Source organism: Trichosurus vulpecula, chromosome 5 (assembly GCF_011100635.1).
Source record: "Trichosurus vulpecula isolate mTriVul1 chromosome 5, mTriVul1.pri, whole genome shotgun sequence".
NCBI classification, from domain to species: Eukaryota; Metazoa; Chordata; class Mammalia; order Diprotodontia; family Phalangeridae; genus Trichosurus; species Trichosurus vulpecula.
The window spans coordinates 43,431,617-43,454,269 of NC_050577.1; the positions used below are offsets into that span (position 1 = coordinate 43,431,617).

The 22,653-nt window shown below is 44.1% G+C and overlaps 1 protein-coding gene across 1 annotated transcript in view; it reads right to left on the reverse strand.

Moving 5' to 3' along the window:
• The window catches only part of LARS2 (leucyl-tRNA synthetase 2, mitochondrial), a 176,645-nt gene extending 154,304 nt beyond the window's left edge, over nt 1-22,341 (reverse strand). The window contains exons 1-4 of the mRNA XM_036762051.1: nt 22,262-22,341; nt 14,376-14,582; nt 12,572-12,827; nt 8,997-9,125 (exon numbers count right to left, since the gene is read on the reverse strand). Of these exons, the coding sequence (XP_036617946.1) occupies nt 8,997-9,125; nt 12,572-12,805 (363 nt within the window). The 5' untranslated portion in view covers nt 12,806-12,827; nt 14,376-14,582; nt 22,262-22,341. The remainder of the gene's footprint in view (nt 1-8,996; nt 9,126-12,571; nt 12,828-14,375; nt 14,583-22,261) is intronic.
• Between the last annotated feature and the right edge of the window lie 312 nt (nt 22,342-22,653).

Sequence of the window (22,653 nt, forward strand, 5' to 3'; positions counted from 1 at the left end):
CTCTTGAAAAGAAACATTTCCCACCTGAGTTTGGCTCTGATGTTGGATCTTTGCATAACTGAAATCTTAACCAAACTTGAGATGATTTTATTTGAAGAATAATAGTCCATACTTGTCTACTCTTTTTGTCCTTTGTTTTGGCTAACGTTGTTGCTAGTTTTCTTTCCTTTAGGCTTAAGCACCCTGCACTTTCTGGTGACTGCCTAAGCACATAGCATTCTTGGAATTCCTGCCAGCTTGTTAAAGAACTGACCTCTGGAATGGGACTTTTTGGGGACAGGGCCATCTCTACATCCAATTTCAGCAAGAAGAAGCTATGGAAAATGAGACCTTCACCCCTTACCCCAAGATTTTGAGCCCCAATCGTTCAAGGGGGGTGGGAATGATGAGAGTGTTCTGTTTACTTATTTTGTGTTATCCTTGCTGTGTTGTTTTATTGTTATGATATTATTGATCCTATGTAATGGATACAAGGATCTAGGGGTGGACATTTGAATTATTAATTATTTTTGGGATGATTGATTGAAGAGATTATCTTGCTGGGACCTAGGGGTGGATCACATTTGAATCATAAACCAATATTTAGGAATGTCACCAAATGATATGTTTTGCTTTATTATGAATGATATGTTTTAGTTTCCTTTGTAATTGGATCACAATGTATGTTCTAGGATACATGGCTGATTAGATTATGTATCCTATAACAAGGGGTGGAGAAGTGTATTGGCAACCAAAAATGGGCTCCTTAGCACTTAGTCAACAAGTGCCCTTGACTAGTTTGGCTTTTTCCCCTGAACTGAATGCTGTTTGTATGTTGGACTGAAGTAAGCTTGTCGGCCCCTTCACCTTGCTTCCCTTGCTTAAGCTGATGGAAAGAACCTGTGCTTTCCCAGTCAACCCCTTCACCTTGCTTAAGCAGATTGAAAGAACCTGTGCTTTCCCCGGCGTACCTTACACCCCCGCAGAAGCTGGATGGTTAAAAGCAGCTCCCGTTGGAGCCAGAGGCTGCTATAGCTATAGCCACAGCCGAAGCAGGAGCTGCCAGTAGCAGAGCTGACCTACGGGAGGAAGCTGAACAAAGACTTCAGGCCAGTGGGTAATCTTTTTACCATAGAGGGGGAAGCATGATTTTGCTTTATGCAATCATGCTTCTCTGTAGCCTCCTGGTTACTCTTTCAAGGCGTACTTATTGGGCCTGGAAGCTTTTGATCAATATATCAAAATGGGGTTGCTGGTTCATGGGTTGGTTACTGTGGAGCCTAAATATATGTTTTGATTCTTTTGCCTTCTACTTTGAGAGTTTCTTATATCCGGCGGTTCCGAACGTTTCAGACATGTTTATGATCCTCTTTGAGATTATAAACTCTGCCCTCCTAATACAGCACCATATTTTAAGGACAGTGAGATTGAGTATATCCAAAGGACAATCATGAAGAGGATAGTCAACAACATCACCACAACAGATGACATTTGTATATCCGTACAGCTATTGACTAAAGGGAATGGTAATGTAGAGTAGTAACTGTCTTCAAGTATTTGAAGGCTTGTGATGTGAAAGAAAAGTAGAGACATGAGAGTTGTTTAGATGTGGCTTGACAGAAGGAAAAACTTGACAGAAAGGTAAGGCTTTCCAAAAGGGAAATGAGCTTCCTAGGGAGGCACCAACACTGGGGATCTTCACATGGTGCTTGGACGATATCTGGGGATGATGTGAAGAAGATTCTCTTTTAGGCTTGTATCAGATGGTCCCTACTACCACTTCTAGCTCTGAGATTCTGATTCTGTCACACAATTATTTTTTGCAAAAACAAGTTTCTCTAGCCATTCTGTCAGTTTTACATCTACCTAAAATATCACTGAAAGACAACTCCCCTTTGGGAAAAGAATAGTGTATCATGGGAGGTAAACGGTGTAACCAGAATGGCCTTTGTCTTCTTTGAATGACTCAGCTTACCTCATTGAGCCTCTGGACACTGGCTTGCTCTTCCGGGGCAGGAAGCCCAAAGAGCATTCCAGGAAGCAGACAACTTCCTGTGTGATGAGTCATGGGGCTGGCTGAGGGGAGGTGTTAGCTCCAGAACCTGGTCTACGCTAGGGGAAGGGGCCAAGTCAAGAACCAATCGGCCCTGTTCATTCAGGCGGCGCTTGATGATGTCAAAAACTCTATAAGAGGGGAGAGGACAGCTTGAAGCCCTCTCTTTCCTTTTCCGGTTGGTGTGGGAAGCAGCGGCAAGCAAGCGTGACTCTGGGCCAGCCCTTGCTCTCGGGCGAGCCCAGATGTTGGTAACTATGAATTGTATTGGGTCTGTCTGTTGATATTTGTAACTTGTTTGTATTTTGGTTTTGAGGTTCGGGGTGCTGGTTTGTTTTTTCCCCCGAACTAAATGAAAGTTTTGAACCTCAGGGTGCCGGCTTTTTTCCCCTGAAGTAAGTCAATGAATCTGTATTTGGTCTGTCTCTTGATGCTTGTCTGTATGCTCCCCTGACTAACTGAATGCTAACTGAATGCTGGTGTTTTTTCCCCTGAACTAAATGAATGTTGTCTGTATGCTAACTGAATGCTGGATTAAAGTAAGCTGGTCAACCCCTTCACCGTGCTTTCCTTGTTTAAGCAGATAAAAAGAACCTGTGCTTTTCTGGCGTCCCGGCAGCGTCCTGGGTGCATCTTACGCCCCCACCGAAGCTGCTAGCTGGGTTGTTAAAACAAACGGTCAAGAGACAATTAACTGGCAATTTATCCTTGGACCTTCTGGAGATCTATGTTCAGGTTTGATCTAGGTGATAAAATGATGGATCAGTCTAGAGAGTCCTGAATTAGTGGGAATGACATTGCTCAAATAGGAAGCGCCTCTAGCGAGAGTGAATGTGGGTATCATGGATGGAGCAGATGTAAGCCCGCAGCATGGATTCCCCACACAGCACATGCCTGCGGCATATTCAACTTGAATCAAACATTGTATTAGAAATGTGGATATCTGGTTGTAGGTCATATACAATACGTACTCCAGCCCTATATATTCAGAACTTAAAACTTACAAACCAACATACTTGCCCATCATTTACACTGTGCATCCCCAAAGATGGGGCTCCCAAAGAATATCTGTTAATGGTCCCGCCCTTGAGAACTTCCTAATCTACATGAAACAATTAGAAAACAATTCAGGACAACGCGATGGAATGCTGTATTAAGAGATTCCAGCTACAAGTATCACCAAGTTCAAAGACTGATACGGACTGGAACGCATAAGGACATTTTCACAGCGAAGGTAAGATCCGAGACGGCCCTTGGTGTGCACAGACAAAGAGGAAGGAGAGTCCACGTTAGGGGAGGAAGGAATAGCCTTAGGAAAGTTCTGGAGATAAGAGTTGTGGCCTGTTAGGAGTCTGAAGAAAGGAAGCTTGGACTTCTGCAAGGTGAAAGCATCAACTCAATAACACTTCTGACGCATGGTCAGTCAGACTCAGCTAGAATGCTTCTAGTAGTGGGAAACCACCTCGCGTCAATCAATCGGTAAATGTTTAGTAAGCACCTACTATGTGCCAAGCGCTGTGCTAAGCACTAAGGACCGTTCCATTTCCTGATAGCTCTAATTGTTTTTCTGTATATTCAGCCAGCCTGCCTCCCTGAATGAAGTCCTTCCCACCTCCGGTCAATCAAGCATTTATGAAGCGCCTACTATGTGCCAGACGCTGCGCTGGGGCTGGGGCTAGAAATCAAAGAATGAGACAATTCCTACATAAAAGGGGGTGACAAGTATACACACACAGAAAGAAAGATATCATAAATACCCAAGAAATAAATGCAAATTTATAAAAAGTAGTTAAGTGCCAAGAGAGAAGGCATTAGCAATTGGGGGCATCATAAGACTCTTCCTGAAGAAGATGTGATGTAAGAGGAGGAGGAAAGGGGATGGGGCACAGCTGCCAAAGCCATTTTCAGAAACACAGGCCTGTTCCCCACCAACCACCCTCAACAATCTCCAATGACTCCTAATACTTCTAGGTCAATGATAAATTTCTCCGTTGAAAGCTCTCCACATCCTGACTCTGTCCTATGTTTCTAGTCTGCTCACACATTCCTTCCCTCCACACATTCTATGGTTAAGCCATCCTGGCCCCCACGCTGGTCCTCCTACACACTGTCTCCACATCTCTGCACTTGCCGCACTCTGCTGCCTGGAATGCTCTTGCTCCTAGATTTCACTTCTTAGGATCCTTGGCTCCTTTCAAAACTCTGCTCAAGTGCCACCTACTACAGGAAACCCTTCATACCCTAGTCCTCCCAGCTGCTAGCATCTTTTCCTGTAAGGTTACCTTCTCTCAACCTGCTTGTTTGTCAATAAGCATATATTAATCACTTACTACATACCCAGCACTGTGCTAAGTGCTGGGGATATGAAGAAGGTAAAAAATTCATTGCCCAAAACCCCACAATTTAACATGGATGATACCACGCAAACAACAATGTACAAACAAGATTTATACAGGATAAATGGGTGATAATCAACAGAGAGAAGGCACCAACATTTAGGGGAACTGGGAAAGGCTCTTTGTAGAAGCTGGGATTTCACTGGAACTTGAAGGAAGCCAGGTAAACTGGGAGGTAGAGATGAAGAGGGAGACAGGAACAGCCAGGTTGGTATCCCTGGATCCAAGAGGAGATCTTGAAGGAGAAAGGTGTAAGAAGAGGAGCAAGAAAGGTGGCCATGTTATAAATGGCTTTAGAAGCCAAACAGACGACTTTATATCGATCTTGGAGCTGAGAGGGAGCCATTAGAATTTATTGAGTGTGGCAATGACTCGGTCAGATCTTTGCTTAAGCAATTTGATCACTAAAGCGAAGGACGGAAGGGGAGTGAGGAGAGAGTTGAGACAGGAAGACCCACCGGCAGGCTGCTGCAATAGTCCAGGGATGAGATGATGAGTGTCAGACGAGAGAAAGGATATATAGGAGATATGTCACAAAGGCACAACACACCTCCTCCATATGGATCTTGTATACCCTTATTTATGGACTCATTTATTTATGTATACCCTTATTTATGTCTTACCTCCTCAACTAAGATATAAGTTTCTTGAGGGCAGAGGTTGTTCGCTCTTGTCTCTACATCCTTGGTGCTTAGCACGGTGTCTGACACACAGTAAGCACTTAATAAATGCTTATGGATGGATTTATTCTACCTGGCACTCAAACTTAATATGTACAAAATAAGTTTTTGTACAACTTATTTCTATTTTGTACACACTGAGTTCCCCTTGTGACTTCACTATTTCTGCTGGTTTTTGTCTCCTAAGCATGAAACCTTGGTGATATCTTTGATTTTTCTTTGTCCTTCACTTTGCACATCTAACCAGTTACCAAGACCTATCAATCCTCCCTTTAAAATATGTCTTATGCCCATTCCCACTGCTCAGAGAGTTCTCACTGCCACCGCCCTATTACCGGAGCTCACTTGCTTAAGACATTGCAGCGGCTTCCAAAGACGTTTTTCAATCTTGATGTTCACTTTCTTTGTCTAATGCCTCTTTCATATGGCTTTAGGACTGGTCTTCTTTATCCAGAGAGGCAGTCAGGTCACAACACTGCTCAAAACTTTCCAGTGGCTTCCTATTGCCTGGGTAAAACTCAAATTCCTCCTTCCCCTACTGTCTAAGTCAAAGGGAACAGATTAGGGAAGAACTTGAGTGCTGGGCAGAGATGTAGACCAGGATCATATAGGCAACAGAGAACCATCAGGGATTTTAGAGATGTGGACAACTTGACAAGGATATTCTAAAAAACCTTAAGGTCCTCCAGATTTTTATAAGCCATTCCTACTTTACATCCCATATCCCTAGCCTAAGAGTAAGGCCAACAATGTCTCTACTTATGTGTCATTAATAGTCGGATGAAAATGGCTGTCAGATAAACATCTCCCTAAAGCCACATACACACCCAGAATTTCCCCCCAAATGATTCCCAACAGTAGCCAAATCAAACCAAATCATTCATTCAGTTTCTTTCAGATGCTGCAGGATGACCTTAAACCCAGGGCTGCACTTCAATACGGCATATGTGGGATTCTCTTCTTCCAAAGGCCCCAAGCCTCTTTTCATGTTGATTTCTGTTGTTGTTCCTAGTTTCCTTATTCCCATTTAGGATCTGATTTCTGAGCTTACTTAGACTGGTGCAGGGCAGGAGATTCTGCACGTTTGTGCATTGGCTTTGGCAGAAGAGAGTGACAAAAGCATGACACTATGGAGGGAACAAAGGAGGAAGAAGCATCTGAGGTGCTTTGGGATGAAATCACAACAAGGCAGGAACAAGTGTGGCTTCACAAAAGGCTAAGTTTACTTTCTGCCATGTTACTCCCGGTTCTGGAATTCCCTCTCCCCAAAGCATTTTAAAGGAAAACAAGTAGAATTCACTTCCCACCCACCACTCTCGGCTCCCAATTCACCCAATGACTGTAAACAAGCATTCTTGTTGGCCGCAAGGAAGTCACATTCCAAAAGAAAGTTAGTAAACCTCCACTGCCAGAAATCATCCCATTTTACACCCTATCAGAAAAGGTAATAATTCAAAAAAGATAATTATCAACAAATGTTTCCATCACATTGGGAGGGAAAGCCCCCTAAAAAGAGGGGGCAAGGGTCATCCTGCTCCAGAATTTAGTTCTACCTAACTTACAGATCATTTCCTTCTAAATTCTAAATTTTATCATCAGATGTGATTCAACTATGTTCTAAAAAAAGAGCCTTTGGAACAAAAGGCAACCTTGTTTTTCCTCCTTGATAGCTATTAACGAACCCAGCCTAGGGTATAGGTCCTTGAGGCTCAATAATAGTATCATGAAAATGGATAGAGAGAAAAATATTTTAAAGTTTACCCCACATCCTAAAAACCTGTGCTACAGTCCTATTCAACATCTTAAATAAGTATTCAAAACTTCTGGCCCTTCCCTATCCTGAGGGATTTTACTTTATAAGGAAGAGAAATAAGAAAGGATGTTCTAACCCATGTCGGACATAGACAATCTCAAACACATTCTCCCATACACCGAAGTGAAAGCAACTGGAACGAAGAATTAGCTTCGTTACCCTAAGGCTCAAATTCTACCCTCTGGAACATTTTATTCCGAAGATGACTGACTGTCCTGGTTTGTCTGGAAGAATGAAGAGGCCCACCCCTCCCTCCAAGCCAGGGAGCAGAAAGCACCCCAGAAATACAGAGGGCTGCCAAGAAGAGCTCTAAGGGACAAGGGCAAGTCTGAATATCTATATCTTCATAATCAGTAAAGTTAAAACTTCAAAGAGCTGGGAAAAACATGTCTTTTTAGGGGAACACCCTCATGCACAGGCTATCTGTAGTCTTTACATCCAGAAAGATCATCTTGTGAGCCTTTTACAGCTCTGCTAGGAAGGCTGGAGCCGTGAGCTTTGTTCAATAGTCATGAATAGTCTGATACAAGCAGGAGAAAGATCATAATTAAACAAATCTAGATGGAGAGTTGCAGTGTTTTAAAAAGTCCACTTCACAGAGCCTTCTAATCAAAGTAGATAAAATGATGAAAAGCAATTACTGAAAAAAATAACACCTGACAAGCTAGGAAGATGTATGTCCTTCAGAAGTGCAGCACTCAGCAAAGTGAGACCAAAAAGTCTTTCGGTGGTGGTGGTCATGGTAGGATCATGAGATGGACCTTTCCAGAGTGCATCAATGTAACCCTTTATTGTTACAAAGCACTGAGCCACATTACTTAATGTGACCCTCATCTGATGCTTCCTGTGAAGCAGGAAGTAGAGACATCATTAGCCTCGCTTTACAGATGAGGAAACAGGTAGGCATGTTATAATGGACCGTCTTGCTTTCTCATACAAACTTACAACGGATTTAAAAAAACCAACGGCCACAACTTCTGCCAATCCAGCTCTTCAAAGCAAACTACGGCCCTGTCTTCTGTTTGCTTCGTATACCATGATTAAAAATAATGTAAATGAGGAGGAAGAAAATGGTAACATGCCAGCCAAGGATGCCAGATATGCTCTGGTCAACGAGAGCTATACTCCATAAGCCGAACAAAAACTAGAAATGGACAAGGGGACAAGGAAGCATGGCTGTCAGAACTATCGAACCGGATGCACAAAACTTTTCACGCAAACATAAGGTAGAGGAGAGCTGTCCATGAGCTAAGGCTTCTGTCCTAAGTAACCTACAGCCCAAGAGGCTGGCACACGACGGCCACTCCTGAACACAGGGGACCCCAACAGACTGACAGCGTGAAGGGCTCTTGCTGTGCCGTGGCGGACTTAGGTTCCGATCAGCTTGTGCTTACACAGTGACATCAGTACCTAGAAGATAACAGTGCCCACAAGACCCTGTTTCCCCTCCTCCTGGGTACTGGTAGCCTACATATCATCCTAACATTGGCCATTTTTCAGATCTTTCACACACGCTGGTTTTCAGGCAGATGACTACTTAAATCTCTCTTTCAACTCCAAGAGAAAAGTTATAGGTTCTACCACGAAATAGCCAGGGAAAAAGCAGAAATGCCCCTGTTGTGGTGACCTACTCACTTCTGGGCTCACAGACAGGATAACAGCGACTGAAAACCAACACCACGGTGTGAACCCTCATGTGAGGTCACCAAACCTCAGATTCTGCTCATTCGGATTCTTTCTTTGGCCTTTCTGCAATCTGATTTTCTACCCTTGTTGCTCAATCCAACCCATGTCTGAAAAACAACCCTCAGCGATCTCTCAGCCAGACCCAACAAACTCCCTTTCCTTCCACAGTCTCTTTGATCTCTGAGAGAACAACAAAGAAGGGCCCATATGACATGGGCTTTCTCAGCTCTCTTCTAATCAAGTTCTCTCATCTTAGAGTATCACCGATCCTCTGCCTGTGAGCAAGCACATCTTTAACTCACCTTCCAAATCTCATTTTCCTCCTTACCTAATCCTCCCATCTGGGTCTGCTCTGAGTGGCTGGGCAGCTTCGATGAACACTGTCTTACCTGCATCCCTCTCATTTTCTGAAATCTCGCCATGACATCGCTGATTGTGTAGACACGGACATGGCCCATATGAAGCTTTCCCGAAGGATAAGGAAACATGGAGAGCACATAAAACTTGGGCTTCGATTTCTAGGAGAGAAGAAGTCAACAAGTCACCAAATCACTACTGAGAACGTCTGTGATAACGGCCCAGAAATATTCACAGCAGTTGTTTTCCTTGTTGCAAAGAACTGGAAAAAAAGGGGGTGACTGTCAATTGGGGAATGGCTGGTATATCAATGTGATGGAATATTATTACACCATGGACCTGACAAAAGGGATGGCTTCAGAAGAGCTGGAAGGGATGTATATGAACTGATGCAGAGTAAAGTGGGTGGGGGAATAGTCTGTCCTGTAACAATGACACTGTAAAGAAAACCGGCTGAGAAAGTCTTAAGAACTTTGATCAAGGCAATGACCAAGCAGGGCTACAGAGGACCAAAGATGAAGAATGTTACCGCTTCCTGACAGAGGGGGGATGGACTCAAGGAGCAGAATCAGGCCTACATTTGGAATATGGCAAATGGATAGATTGGTTTTATTTGGCCATGCTTATTTGTTAAAATAGCAAATAAAACCAATGACAATGAACATAGTCCAGTCAAGGAAAGCACACAAAAAAGGAAAATTAAAATAATAAATAATGCCCAAATTTTGCTTTTGGCCATTCACTTGGACCATTATCTCTGCCCAGCTGAATCTTTGACCAGAGATTCTAACAAGTAACAAAACAAATTACTGCCTGGAGTATTCTTCTCTTTTCTCTTCCTTTGCCCACCCTACAGTGACACTGCTAAGGCACACTGAAATAGTCCAAAAGAATAGAAGGAAGGTAAAAAAGAAATAAAAGGACTGAATGATACACAGATTATTAATCATCCCTTAAATATGCGACTGATAACTGAGATTTAACTACATACATGTGATCAATGAGGATACGGAATAGGACGGAAAAAAGGGAAATGATTATGCTTTTTAACTGAAAATAACAAATCTGAAAATCTTGCCAAAACTCCTAGAGTCCAAGAGAGGACCCAAAATCCCTGGTAATGAGAAAAATCAAGCAATAATGGTAGCACTAAAGGGGAAGGAGCAGGGACTTCAAGAACCCAGAGGATAGTCCATAACCTTATTCTATAAATTATGCCAGTGTTTAACAGACTGCTAGGACATTTTTCATTATGGCCAAATTAAAACTTTAATGGTGAGTTTATTAAAAATAGGGGTTTGATGGGGATGGGGGACAGATCAATTCAAAGGGGAAAAGTTGACCTCTGAGTCACGTAAAAACCAAGGAAGGTCCTGAAAAAGAATTAAAGCCTAGGTCCTCCCTTCAATGTAGAGGACTAAAACAAAACACTGCCCGTCTCTGTTTTGGGTGTTTTTTCTTAGTTGTCTTTATCACAAGGGAGAACAGGAAATGACTATAATGGGAAGACAAAAAACAGTAATGACACTGATTTTATTTGAAAAGGGAAAAGAGCTTTTGTCCTTTGTTCTCAAAGAGGACCAAGGACATTACAGGTGATGTCTTGACTTGGGTGTGAACTGAATTTAAGTGAGGCAGAGCTGTGAAAAGTTGTCAGCCTCACTCTCTCACTCTCTCCTCCAGCACCACAGAAATCTAGCAACAAGACATAGCCTGAGGCTTGGAGATGAGAAAAATGTGAAAACCCAGAAAGTGAGCTGGACAGCCGGATAGTGCAGTAGATAGAGCACCAGGCCTGGGGCCAAGAACACCGGAACTCAAATCTGATCTCAGACACCCCGGGCAAGTCCCTTCACCACTATTGATTTCAGTTTCCCCATCTGTAAAACAGGGATGATAATAATAGCACCTACCTCTCAGGGTTATTGTGAGGACCAAATGAAATACTATCTATAAAGTACTGTGAAATCTTAAAGCCGTATATAAATGCTAGCTGTTATTACTGTTGTTCAGGGCTTTTGAATATTGCCTATTTTCACTTAAAAAATCAATACTACTCTGCTGTTTTAGAAGTGTCTCATCTTGACCATATTTTCTACATCCTCTTTTAACAGTCTCTGAACAGCCTCCCCTTTAAATATCCTCTTTTCCAAAGCTCCCTTTTCTTTCGGACTTGTCCAATTGACACAGAAACTGATGATGCCCAAATCTGGTGAGACATTAGTAATCTAGCTAGATTCGAGACATGCTACTAAGAAACACAAAATGGTTGCTTTTTAAAAAAAAAAACGCCTTTAATATTTACAATTGTTCTGTTTGCTATTTAAAAGGTACTCAAGCTCTGTGCTTATTTCTGCCTCCTTCTTTTCTGTGTGAATTAAGTTATTTTCTTCTGCGACATTTTAATGACTTCCATCTCCTGGGGGTAGAATGGGATGGAAGAACTATAGGATTTTGTGTTATAATGAGTAGAAAGAAATATGACTAAAAGGAAAATGTTCATAGCCATGTAAAAGGCAAAAGATTTAAGCTTTAAAAAAAAAAAAAAGCCTTCCCATGGTGTGCAGGGAATTGTTTTTGTAAACACATTCTAAACATGCTTGGGCAGGTTTTGAGGAGAAACCCCCAAATCCCTGCTTCTCTAGGTATCATGGGTGTGTAATGAGCCTCAATCAGCTTTTCTTCTGTGACACTTACTATCAATCAATCACTGGTCAGTCAATCAATAAACATTGATGAAATGCCTGTGATATGCCAGGCATTGTGCTAAGCAGTGTGAGACCCGGGGCAAGTCACTTATGCCCGTGTGCCTCCAGGAATTTGCTAGGACTCATCTATTAAGTCACTGAGCACATAAATCGGACCAAGTCCCTCCCTTGTTCACCCAGCTCCAGAGGGTCCCTCCTACCCCAGAGATGAAAGAGGAACTTCTCCCCTTTGCAACATGGTTCTGACCATTTCCCAGCATTCTATGGGATACTTCCCTGCTCTAGCTCAAACTAGCAGTGGTTGGATCTTACCTCCCTCTCCCCAGGGGCCGTAGAGCTAGAAAGGGCTTCAGATTCTGCAGTCAAACTTCTCTGGGCGGAGGGGAGAAAGCAGAAGCCTCGAGAAGTAATGTTGGCCATGTTCATGAAAGCGCAATATAGAGCAGAGCCTGGTAAGAGACTCAGGGCTCTCTCCCCTGGGCCACAATTCTCTCCAACTAGGAAACAGTCACAGAGCACTGGACCTTCAGTCAGGAAGCCCTGAGTTCAAATCTGGCCCCAGACATGAGCTGTGGGATCCTGAGCAAGTCACTTAATTGTGCTTGTTATTAGCACAGTGCCTGGCACACAGGAGGCACAATAAATGTTTACTGACTATCGATTAAATGACTGATTTGACTTCTGGCTGCCTTGGTTTCATCTACAAGATGGGGAAAAGAACAGCACCTGTAGCCTACCCAAGATCAAATCTATAAAGCACTTTGTAACCCTTAAGAAGCTATAGAAACGCTATTATTATCTCCTATCTATTAGGTCTTGTGTAAACACCAGAACAATGACGTTACCTACTGAAACACGAATGCACACGCACATATGTTCCAAGTTCTCACAATACTCACATCCACTTCCGACATTTTGAAGAACTCTTCCTTGAGTCTTTGATGCCACCATCTCTCAACTTCCTTTCTGGTCTGCAAAGTATAATCTCTTGTCCACTTCCCCGTCGCACTGTAAATGCATCGGCTACATCCTGGAATTAATTTCCCTTCCCAATTAACAGCATCTGGCCGGATCTTCAGCAGCCCTTTCAGAAATGAGGAATAAATGCCAAATCTCTGCCAAGTGGAAGTCATCCTTCAGGCTGCAATGGTGGTTCTGAAAGAGATAACAACAGCCTCCTTACAATCGTACGCTATTAGCGGCTCATTAGCTAATCTTTCTCCTTCACCCTCAGCCCCCTTATTCCTTCTCCATTAAAATGTTTCCTTGCTTCATGCTATTAATGGTTTTTAATCACCCTCAAAAGAACAGTGTGGAAATTCTATTGAATTAAACACAAGTTCTATTTATAATAGACTTAGCAGGGAGTTAGTAACTTTTAAGTGTTAGATGTGGTAAGGATGCACCCATAGGAATGGTTCTGCCACCTCTAGTCATCTCTGCCCCTTCCACCACAGTCACTCACCACCAATGGTTTCTCCTATTCCTGCCCAAGACACCTCTTGATATCAATACACTGTCCAGTCTTCCTGGAGCCTTTAGCATCTATTCTTACTGTGGAAAATGCCATGTATATTCCCTTATACCCTTCCTCCCCTTCTGGTAATATGTGTGTGATTCCTTCCCTCTAAAATGCCATGGAAACAGCCCAACTGCTGGGCCCTCCACCCAGACCCTCCTCCTTCGCTCGACCCCTTCAGGGCCCAGGGAAGCTCAAAGCTCAGAGATGCTTCAGAGCTAAAAGGGTTCGGGGATCCCCAGCAGACATGAGGCTCAGGTCCACTGCTTATGCTATCTTAACTTTGAGCCTCTTAAGATAAAGAACTCCTGGGAAGGAAGCTTCTTCCAACTCATCTGCAACTTACATTCTTACAGCTGCCTAAGGGGCTAAGAGTTTAAGGAAGTTAACACCTAGTATATGCCAGAAGCAGAACTAGGACCTCAATATTCTTCTATATAATGGGTTAAATAGGTTTTAAAAACTCATTTCTTTTAAAACCAATTTTAAAAATAAGTTTTCCATAGGAAAACACATTTTGAGTCCCAAACAGTCAACTTACAAACTCCAGAAACATAAACCATTTGTACGTAAGGGCCTGGTTGTATTTTCAATTCATTTTCAGTATTTCTTTGGCCTGATGAATCCTTGCCCACAGCAGGGGTGACTCTGGAATGTCTCAAGTTAAGAGCTTCTTGCTCCATCACTAGCAAAAGGGAGGCATGTGGCACACTAGACACAATATGTTTCTGACAGTCAGAATCCCCAAAAGAGGAATCCATGTAAAGTCTAACAACTCTACAAGTACAGGATAGGGAAAAGCGTGGGTAGATGGCAGTCTGTCTGAAAAGGACCCGAGGGCTTTGGTGGATTGCGAGCTGCAGGAGTCCACGGTGGTGTGAGGGAGCCGCCTGCATTAAGCTTCCAGGAGGAGGGAGGGTTCAAGGCCTGGGCACCACAGACACTGAGAAGCTGGAGATTGTCCATAGGAGACAATCAGAACTTTGAGGCTTTGAGTCCTTGCCTTGTGAGCATGGGTAGAAGGAATGTGAGACATTTAGTCTGGAGAAGAGAAGACTCTGGGAGGACATGCCTTTAAATATCTAAGGCTGCCACATGGAAGAGGGATTGGACTTGTTACCTCTGACCACACAGAGGGAAAAACAAGGCAGAATGGTCAGGGAAGTTGTAAAGGGCAGACTTACGCTTCAAGTCTGGAAAAACTTCCCAGTAATTAGAGCTGTCCCAAATTGGAACAGCCTGCCTCTGGAGGTGGTGAGCTCCCCATCCGTGGAAGTCTTCAAGCAGAGGCCATCAGACAGCTTTTCAGGTACATTATAAGAGGGATTCCTTTTGGGTCTGGGTTGGTCTAGACATCTGCCAGGGTCAGTTCCAAATCTAAAATTCTGTGACTGTGAAAGTAAAACTAGACTTTAATTAAGTATTCAGAAAAACCCAAACAGGCTTCAACTTTCAGTTTATCCAATTAGCCCTTTCTTAAAAAACAACATTCTCGATGTTCATACAGCAAAGAAGAGAATACAAGTGGGATCTTTAAAGCCAATCTTGGAAAAAGCAATAGTAAGGTAGGCATACATGGCGCAGTGGATAGATCGCGCTAGGCTTGGATTCAGGAAGATTCATCTTCATGAGTTCAAGTCCAGCCTCAGACACCTACCAGCTAGGTGACCCTGGGCAAGTCACTTAACCCTGTTTGCCTCAGCTTTCTCATCTGTAAAATGAGTCAGAGAAGGAAATGGTGAGCCACTGCAGGATCTTTGTGAAGAAACCCCAGACGGGCTCATGAAGAGTCGGACACAACTGAAATGAATGAACAATAACAAGGCATGCTAACCTAGTTTCTTTTATTCATTAATTCCGTGAATGGTCATTTCAATATCCATTAGGGATTTATTCTCTTATATCATGGAATTAGGACAGGAATATTATCAGGGTAATTCATTATGGGCTTGCATAGAAACGTTCCATACCCACAGAAAATGGCGTCAGAGTGTCTAGATTTTCCAGGCTGGCCTGTCAAAGTTCTCAATGCAAAATGGGTTCATTAGGGATGATTTTCAGTACTAGAATGCCTTAGGTTCTTCATAAAGCCAAGGGATCATCTGGATATAGTCTGAGTAGGCATATAAATCACCAGTTAGGCTTGGATAATTTTTAAAATAGGAATTACAATTGAGACCCAAATCCTACCCAATTCAAGCTTTCCCCCAGATTCACTGTTTTGATGGTCTTCCCGCTAAGCCAATATGTTAATATCTTTGCAAGTAACAGAATACAAGATTTCTAGGGAGCAAGGAATTACTGCTTATACACAAACCCCTAATTTCCCTTTTGGGCGGCTTTCACTAAGACTACTTAAGAATTTTCTGAGTTGTGCCCCCAAGTGAAAACAAATGAAAAACAATACTTTAAAAATGCAAACTCATTTGAATAGTGAGCATCTCAATTTTCCATGCAGCCTCATTGGCTTTTAGATCCTATGGTTAGCAATTATGGATAATACCACCCTGAAATGGGAATTGTTGATGCAGTTGGTTGTATTTGCTATTTTTTCCTTTAACAAACTACATGCATTAAAAATTAAAAGCAGTCAGCTTTCTATCCCTGAAAATCCTCCTCAGAATGCTGGGCAGTATACTCCAAGAACTGCTCTCACCCCCACTGCTGAAGGTTTTGGAAACACACTTAACATCTGATTCCAGAGTTTTACTATGGGATAGAAATTGTTTTAAGGCATGTAGTCATAATAAAGGAGTCTACTGGAATCTAGAGATAAGGCCATAAAGGGGAACACTTTGACATTGAGATCAATAAGAATCAGCATAAAACAGATGAGATTAGGCATCTATAGCAGGCCTCCTCTGGAACAGTTTGTAAATAGACTGTAGATAAGCCTAGCATACTCCTTAAATGTTACAGAGGAGTTGAGAATACCTCCTTATGAAGTAAAGCATTAATCCGATACAAATTCTAATTCTGGAAACGCAAACATCCCTTTCATGAGGAAGTGTTATAATGGCAGATATTTTTGGCAAGTGATAAACAGTACTGAAAAAAGGAGAGAAGATCAGGAAGGAACTGTTGAAATGTGTCCAGCACAAGCCAGGGTAGAGGGTTTGCCAATCTGGATGACCAGTCTGTTGATGGTGTCCCATGTGTAGAGTTAAAAGGGCCCTTAGAAGCCATCCAATTAAATGCCCTGCTTTTCCTGAGGCCCAAAGAAATCCAGTAACTTTTTCATGAGTTTGTTCTTTGTTCTTCATCCTTCTTTCTGGAACAAGACCAATGACATCAGGAGGGTGATGTTTGGACTTGCAAGTGAATTGGATTTAAGTGAGGCAGGGCTGTGCAAAGCCATCAGCCTCACTCTCTCCTCCAGAGTCACTGGATTCCAGTGGTAGGACAGGTCAGAATGACTAGAGATGGCCATAGACGCAGTGGGAAACCTTGGCCTTATGTCTAACCATAGAAACTCCTCTGTCTGGCATGTCAAGCCTATCATAATCTGTCCCTGCTTAACTATTCAGGACTAGATGCCATGATTCCCCTTCCCAGGTCCTACATTCAGGCCAGCCTGCTCATGGTCCCGCCATTCAGGGCCCCATCTCTCAAGTCTGCCTTTGCGCAGCTGTTCTCACACCTGGAAGTCTTGGATTCCCAGTCTTCCTTTAAGGTGGGGTTCAGGGGTCACCTCCTGTGGGAAGCCTTTCCTGATTGTCCGACTTGTTGGGGCTATTTCACTCCTCAAACCCTTAGGATCTCCCACTGGTTTAATGTGAGCTCCTCAAGGGAGTTTTTGGTTTTGTCTTTGTTCTCCCTGGGCACTTAATCAATGTTTGCTGGATTGGATGGGGCAGTAAAAACATGCTGAACTCAGCGGGGAGAGAGAGAGACCCAGCTTTTATTCTCTGTACTGACCCTGAACAGGATGCTTCAGGTCTATGGGACTCAGTTTTGTCAGCTATGAAATGGGGATAACTGCTGGCATTTACGTCACACTTTAAGGTTTGCAAAGCACTTTTATAAATATTACCTCATTTGATCCTCACCTCAACTCTGGAAGGCAGGTGCTTTTATTATCCCAATTTCATAGATGAGGAACCAAGGCAGGCAGAGATTGAGGGACTTGCCCAAGGTCACCCAGCTAGTGAGTGTCTGAGCCTGGATCCTGCCTCCAGGGTTTGGTACCCTGTCCATCGTACCATCCAGCAACCTCAGTATCAGTATTACCTTACACAGCAGTGTGGAAAGCCCCCTGCAAGCCTGAAAATGCCATGTAAATGCAAGCTAGAAGCAGCAGCCTCTTTGTCTATACTCCAGGAAAGATCTTTCTGCGGGTACCCAGGCACTCTCTACATGATGTGAATAGCCTCTCCTTTACCAATCTTTAAATGCCTCCAAGTTAGTAACACATGCACAGGCTGAGCAGAAATCACACATCACATTCCAATCAAGTCACGAAGTGCCAAAGTCCAGTGGGCTGATGAGGTTGGGAGCCCAGCCTACAGTGGAAAGAACCCCACAAGTCAGGCTAGAATTCAGAAGGCCAATGTGGTAGAAGACAGAAAGAGCCCAGAATGAAGCAAAGGTAAGTCAGAAGGTGGAAGGATGCTGGAAAAAGGAGTAAGTACCCACTCTGATCTGTTTTAGCCCAGTATGGCACAAGGAGCAGGAGTTTTCTGAAATTTAAGCTGCCACTGGTTTTTCAAGGAAGAAAGGCAGGCCCAAAATGCCAAGTTGGCTTTTACTACTATTCAGAGATGATCTTGCTACTGGTGGAAAAAAATATATAGCATTATCAAAACATAAGCACATCATCACAGGAGTAATAATGCTTCCTACAGGCCAGAATTGGGTTGGCAGAAGTGGGATATGAGGCACGGGGCATCGCGCCCTGGAAAAGATCAGGAAACACTGCTTCCAAGATGCAGCTCATCTGATAACTATGACTTCAGTGAGGACTTGTACAAAGAGACCAAAGCATTTCTTTCTCAGAACCTTTCAGCAATGTAGAGTACTTCACAATTCCTAAGCTGAGAGAGTTTGCAAAGGCTCTGGAAGTCAACGTGTTCAAACAGAACTCATCGTCTTTCCCCTTCACCTGCCTCTCTTCCCAGCTTTCCCATTTCTGTGGATGGCTCATTCTCCTAGCCCTCAAGATTCAGTCTCAGCATCCACTCTGACTCCTCCCCAGTCTTGTCCACCCATAACCAATATGGCGCCAAGCCCTATCGATCCTACCTCTACTATCATCTCCCACCAACCTCTCCCATCTGTAGCCTCCTCTCCATTCACATCGCCACAATCCTAACTTAGGCTTTTGTCATCTTTCAGATAATTGTAATAGCTTCTCACTAGCCTCCCTGCCTCCAATCTATTCTCCACATAGCTACCCAAAGTAGTTAAGGCATGGGACTAAGCACATGGCTTAGCCTTGGCTCAAAACCTTCAGTGGCTTCCTACTGCCTTGAGGATAAAATACAAACTTCTCATCTTGACATTTAAAACCTTCCACAATCTGGCTCAATGTGTCTTTCCAGGCTAACTTCATATTATTCAACTTCATGAATTCTTCATTCCAGCCAATGAACTAGCTGTTCCCTGATTGCGGCATTCTATCATCTGTCTCAGGCTGTTGAGCCGGCTGTCCCTCATGCTTGGAATATATTCTTTCTTCATCTCCGCCTTTCAAAATCCTTCTCTTCCTTCAGGCCTAACTTGAGAGTTCTCTGTAGACCTTCCCCCATCTTCCTAGCTAAAAGTCTTCTCTCCTGCCTCAAATAAGCCTGGAGGATTTTGGTGGGGACTCTCTTCTGCCCCTATTACTTCCCAACTTGCATTATACGGATTCAGGTGGGGATAGGGGAAGAGGAAGGGAAAAAGCATTTCTTAAGAGCCTACTATGTGCCAGACGCTGTGTAAGCAGTTTACAAATATTGTCTCATTTGATAACACATAATATTTCCTACATGTTATCCATCATCCTCAGTAGTAGGTAGGCTCCTTAAGTTGGCAACTGTGCCATTGTCATAAGTGGTGTCTAATAAATGTTTACTGAATTAAGCATAAACCAGTGAAAAGAGCATTTGCCATAAAGTAAAAGAACTAGATTCAAGTCCTAACCTGGGCACTTACAAGCTGGGTGAGCTGGACCACTTCCATTCCCCTCTACTGTGCCTAAGGAAAACATCTGCAAACCTCAAAGCTTTACAAAAATGAGCTGCTAATCTTAGCCTGGCATTCAAGGCCCTCCCCAATCTGGGTCTTCCCTGGCTTTCCAGCCTTATACCACACTCATCTTCCAAACCACACAGTACTGGTTCCCTGTTCTCACTCGGCCCTTTCTAGTCTCCATGCCTCTGCCTATAATAACCCCCATTCTTATGCCCTTCCCTCACTAATCTCCACTTATTTCAAGAGAAAAAATGCTGGGTTTCAAGTCAGAGGCCCCGGGTTCAAATCCTAGCACTGGCAATTATTGCCTGTGTAAACTCAGGAAAATCCCTTATGCTTTTTGGGCTTCTATACAATCTATACAATGGGGTAGAACGCAATGATCTCTAAAGTACCTTCTAGTTTCAGATCTGCAACCTAGAACCGTCCCTTCTCCAAGACCCAACTCAAAACCCTCTTCCCCCAAAAAAGTTTTTCTGTTTCCTCAACTCGAGGTCCAGGATACACAAATGAGCTTCAGGGAGAGTTATGAAATGACACCAGCTGTTGAGGATAAAAAGGCAAAGATGAAACAGCCCTTGCCCTCATTCTGGGGAGAGGAGAGAATGACATGGACAAAGATAAACAAAACCAACTCTATATGAAAGGAAGACAAAAGTAATTTCTGGGGTAGAAAGAATTAGCAAGTGGGGAAAGCAGGTGGGGGACGCATGAGGAGAGGCCTAATTTAGGATGTGGCTCTAGATCTGAGCCTTGAAGGATGCTAGGGACTCGTAAGAGGCATAAATGGGGGAGAACATTCTAGGCATGGGGGGCAGTCTGTGCAAAGGTGGTAGATGAGAAGGAAATGGCAAACCATTCCAGTATCTCTGCCAAAAAAACCCCAAATGGGGTCACGAAGAGTGGGATACAACTGAAAAACGACTGAACAACAGAGCTTCTTGAGCAGAGGGTGACACGGTTAGACCTGTGCCTTAGGAATATCAATCGACCATCATGTTGGAGGCTAGACTGGAGAGAGAAGAGTCCAGCCAGTGAGAGTAATAGGACCATCACTCCAATAATGCACAGAAGTAGTTCCCAAACTTTTTGGTTTCAGGATCCTCTTACACTCTTGAAAACTGTTGAGGAATTCCCAATTTTTTTTTAATGTAGGTTGCATTTTCTACATTACAAATTAAAATGGATATAAGTTCAAATATTCATTAATTTATTTTAAATGGCAATAAGCCCATTATATATTATCAATAATATTTTTATGAAAAATATCCTTATTTTCCAAGACAAAAATAATTAGTGACAAGACTGGCGTCGTTTTACATATTTCTGCAAACTTCTTTAACGTCTGGCTCAACAGAGGACAGCTGGATTCTCATATCTGCTTCTGCATTCAATCTGTTGTTTTGGTTGAAGTGCATGAAGAAAATCTGGCCTCACCCAGATAAGTAGCTGGAATTGGGGAGGAATATTTTAATAGGCAAATCACATCGAATATTAGGAAAATGGCTGCGACCTCATGGACACCCCTGAAAGGGTTCTGGGGTCCACAGACTACACTGAAATTGCAGTTTGGGCAATAGCAGTGATGAAGGTCTGAACTGGGGTAAAGGCCACGTGAGTGGAAAGAAGAGGATGAAGCTTTCAGGTATCTCTGCATCCTCCAGTGCCGTGTTAATAACAATCACTTCCTAGGTGAAATTGATTTATGCTGTTCTATTTCATATTATAGATATCTGCACAGACATCTTTTCCCCGCCAGACCAGAAGCTCACTAAGGGCAGGGACTGTGCCCCCAGCACCGAGTACAAGGCCTTGTACTTAATAACTAATTAATAATAAACTGACTAATTGTTTAGTGTGCACATACCGCATTTCCCCAACTAGACTACAAGGCTTCTGGCAGGCGGATGGTTGATCTCCAGCTTCAGAATGCCTGCGATGGTGCCACCTGTGTGGGGCCTCTCCCTTCCCCCACCTGGAGGCAGCTACACCGGTAGTGGAAAGAGAACACGCTTTGCAGCTTAATTCAGCACTTACTAGCTGTGTGACCTTGGGCAAGTCACTTGAGGGCTCTGGGCCTCAGTTTCTTCATTTGTAAAATGAGGGAGATGGAATAAATGGCTTCCAAGCGCCTTTCCAGCTCTAAATCTATGACTGTATGATCTTCCGCCTCTTGGGGTCCTAAATGGAAATCTTCCCCAATGACCAAAGGTTGGCATTCTTTTCCTTCTCCGATCTCTGTATCTTTACTTGGTTACCATGTATTTAATTATCATTTGTTTATTTATTATGTAGTCAATATACATCCTCTTCTCCCCCCCCCCCCCCCCAGGAGAAGGAAAGTTCCTGCAGGGCAAGGCACCTAATGCCGGACAGAAGCAACGCGGCATTGCCCGAGTTCAAATTCAGGTGTCATGGGGGATGGCCGAGAGGGGCATGGGAGTCGCGGGAACAATTGGGGGTGGGAGGTGACTTTATTGGCTCGGTGTCACGGGATCTCTGCCTAGGAGTCGCAAGGGACCTGGCGTCCAACACCCTCGGTTTTCAGATTAGGAAATTGAGCCCCGGAGAGAATGGACACAATCTGAACCCACGTCCTGAGCCCCCTCCCCCGTCATTCCTCTTTTCCCGGGGGACACCCAACGCCCCCATTTACAGGCCGGACTCAGAGCAGAGGGCGGCACCCAAACACGCCCCAGATCCGCCCTTCCCCCTCCTTCTCTCCCCTTCCCTTTCCCCCCCGCCAGGGCCGTGGAGGCACCACCGGCATCTCGGGTCCCAGGCCCAGGGCCCGCCGCTGCCAGGCTGCCCTTCCCGGGCAGGCAGGCAGGCGGTTCCCCGGCCGCCCAGGGGGAGGAGGCCCGGCCAACGAGGATGGCGGGGGCGGCGGCGTTACCTGCGCACAAGCTCCGTCTCTAAGCCCACGCGGCGGAGAAGCTCATGGGCGCCGCCATATTGGGAAAGCAAAAACTTTATGGATAGCGGGCGCCGCACACACAGACAGAGGAGGCGGGACCGGGACCGGGAAGGGGGCGGGGCCGGGGAGGAGGCGGGGCCGGGGCATCCTTGGGACTTCGCTATCCAGCTCCTTGACCCGAGCCCTCCAGGGATAAATGAGCGAGGCCACGGCCCCTTTCACACTGAAGGATCTCCGCCCCGCCCCCCCACCCCCACCCCAAGGTGGGATTGACGCCATAGGAAACTTAGAGACTGTTGAGTCCAAACCCCTCACTTTACAGACAAGGAAACTGAGGCATGCAGAAGTACTAGCTATCATTTCTATAGCCA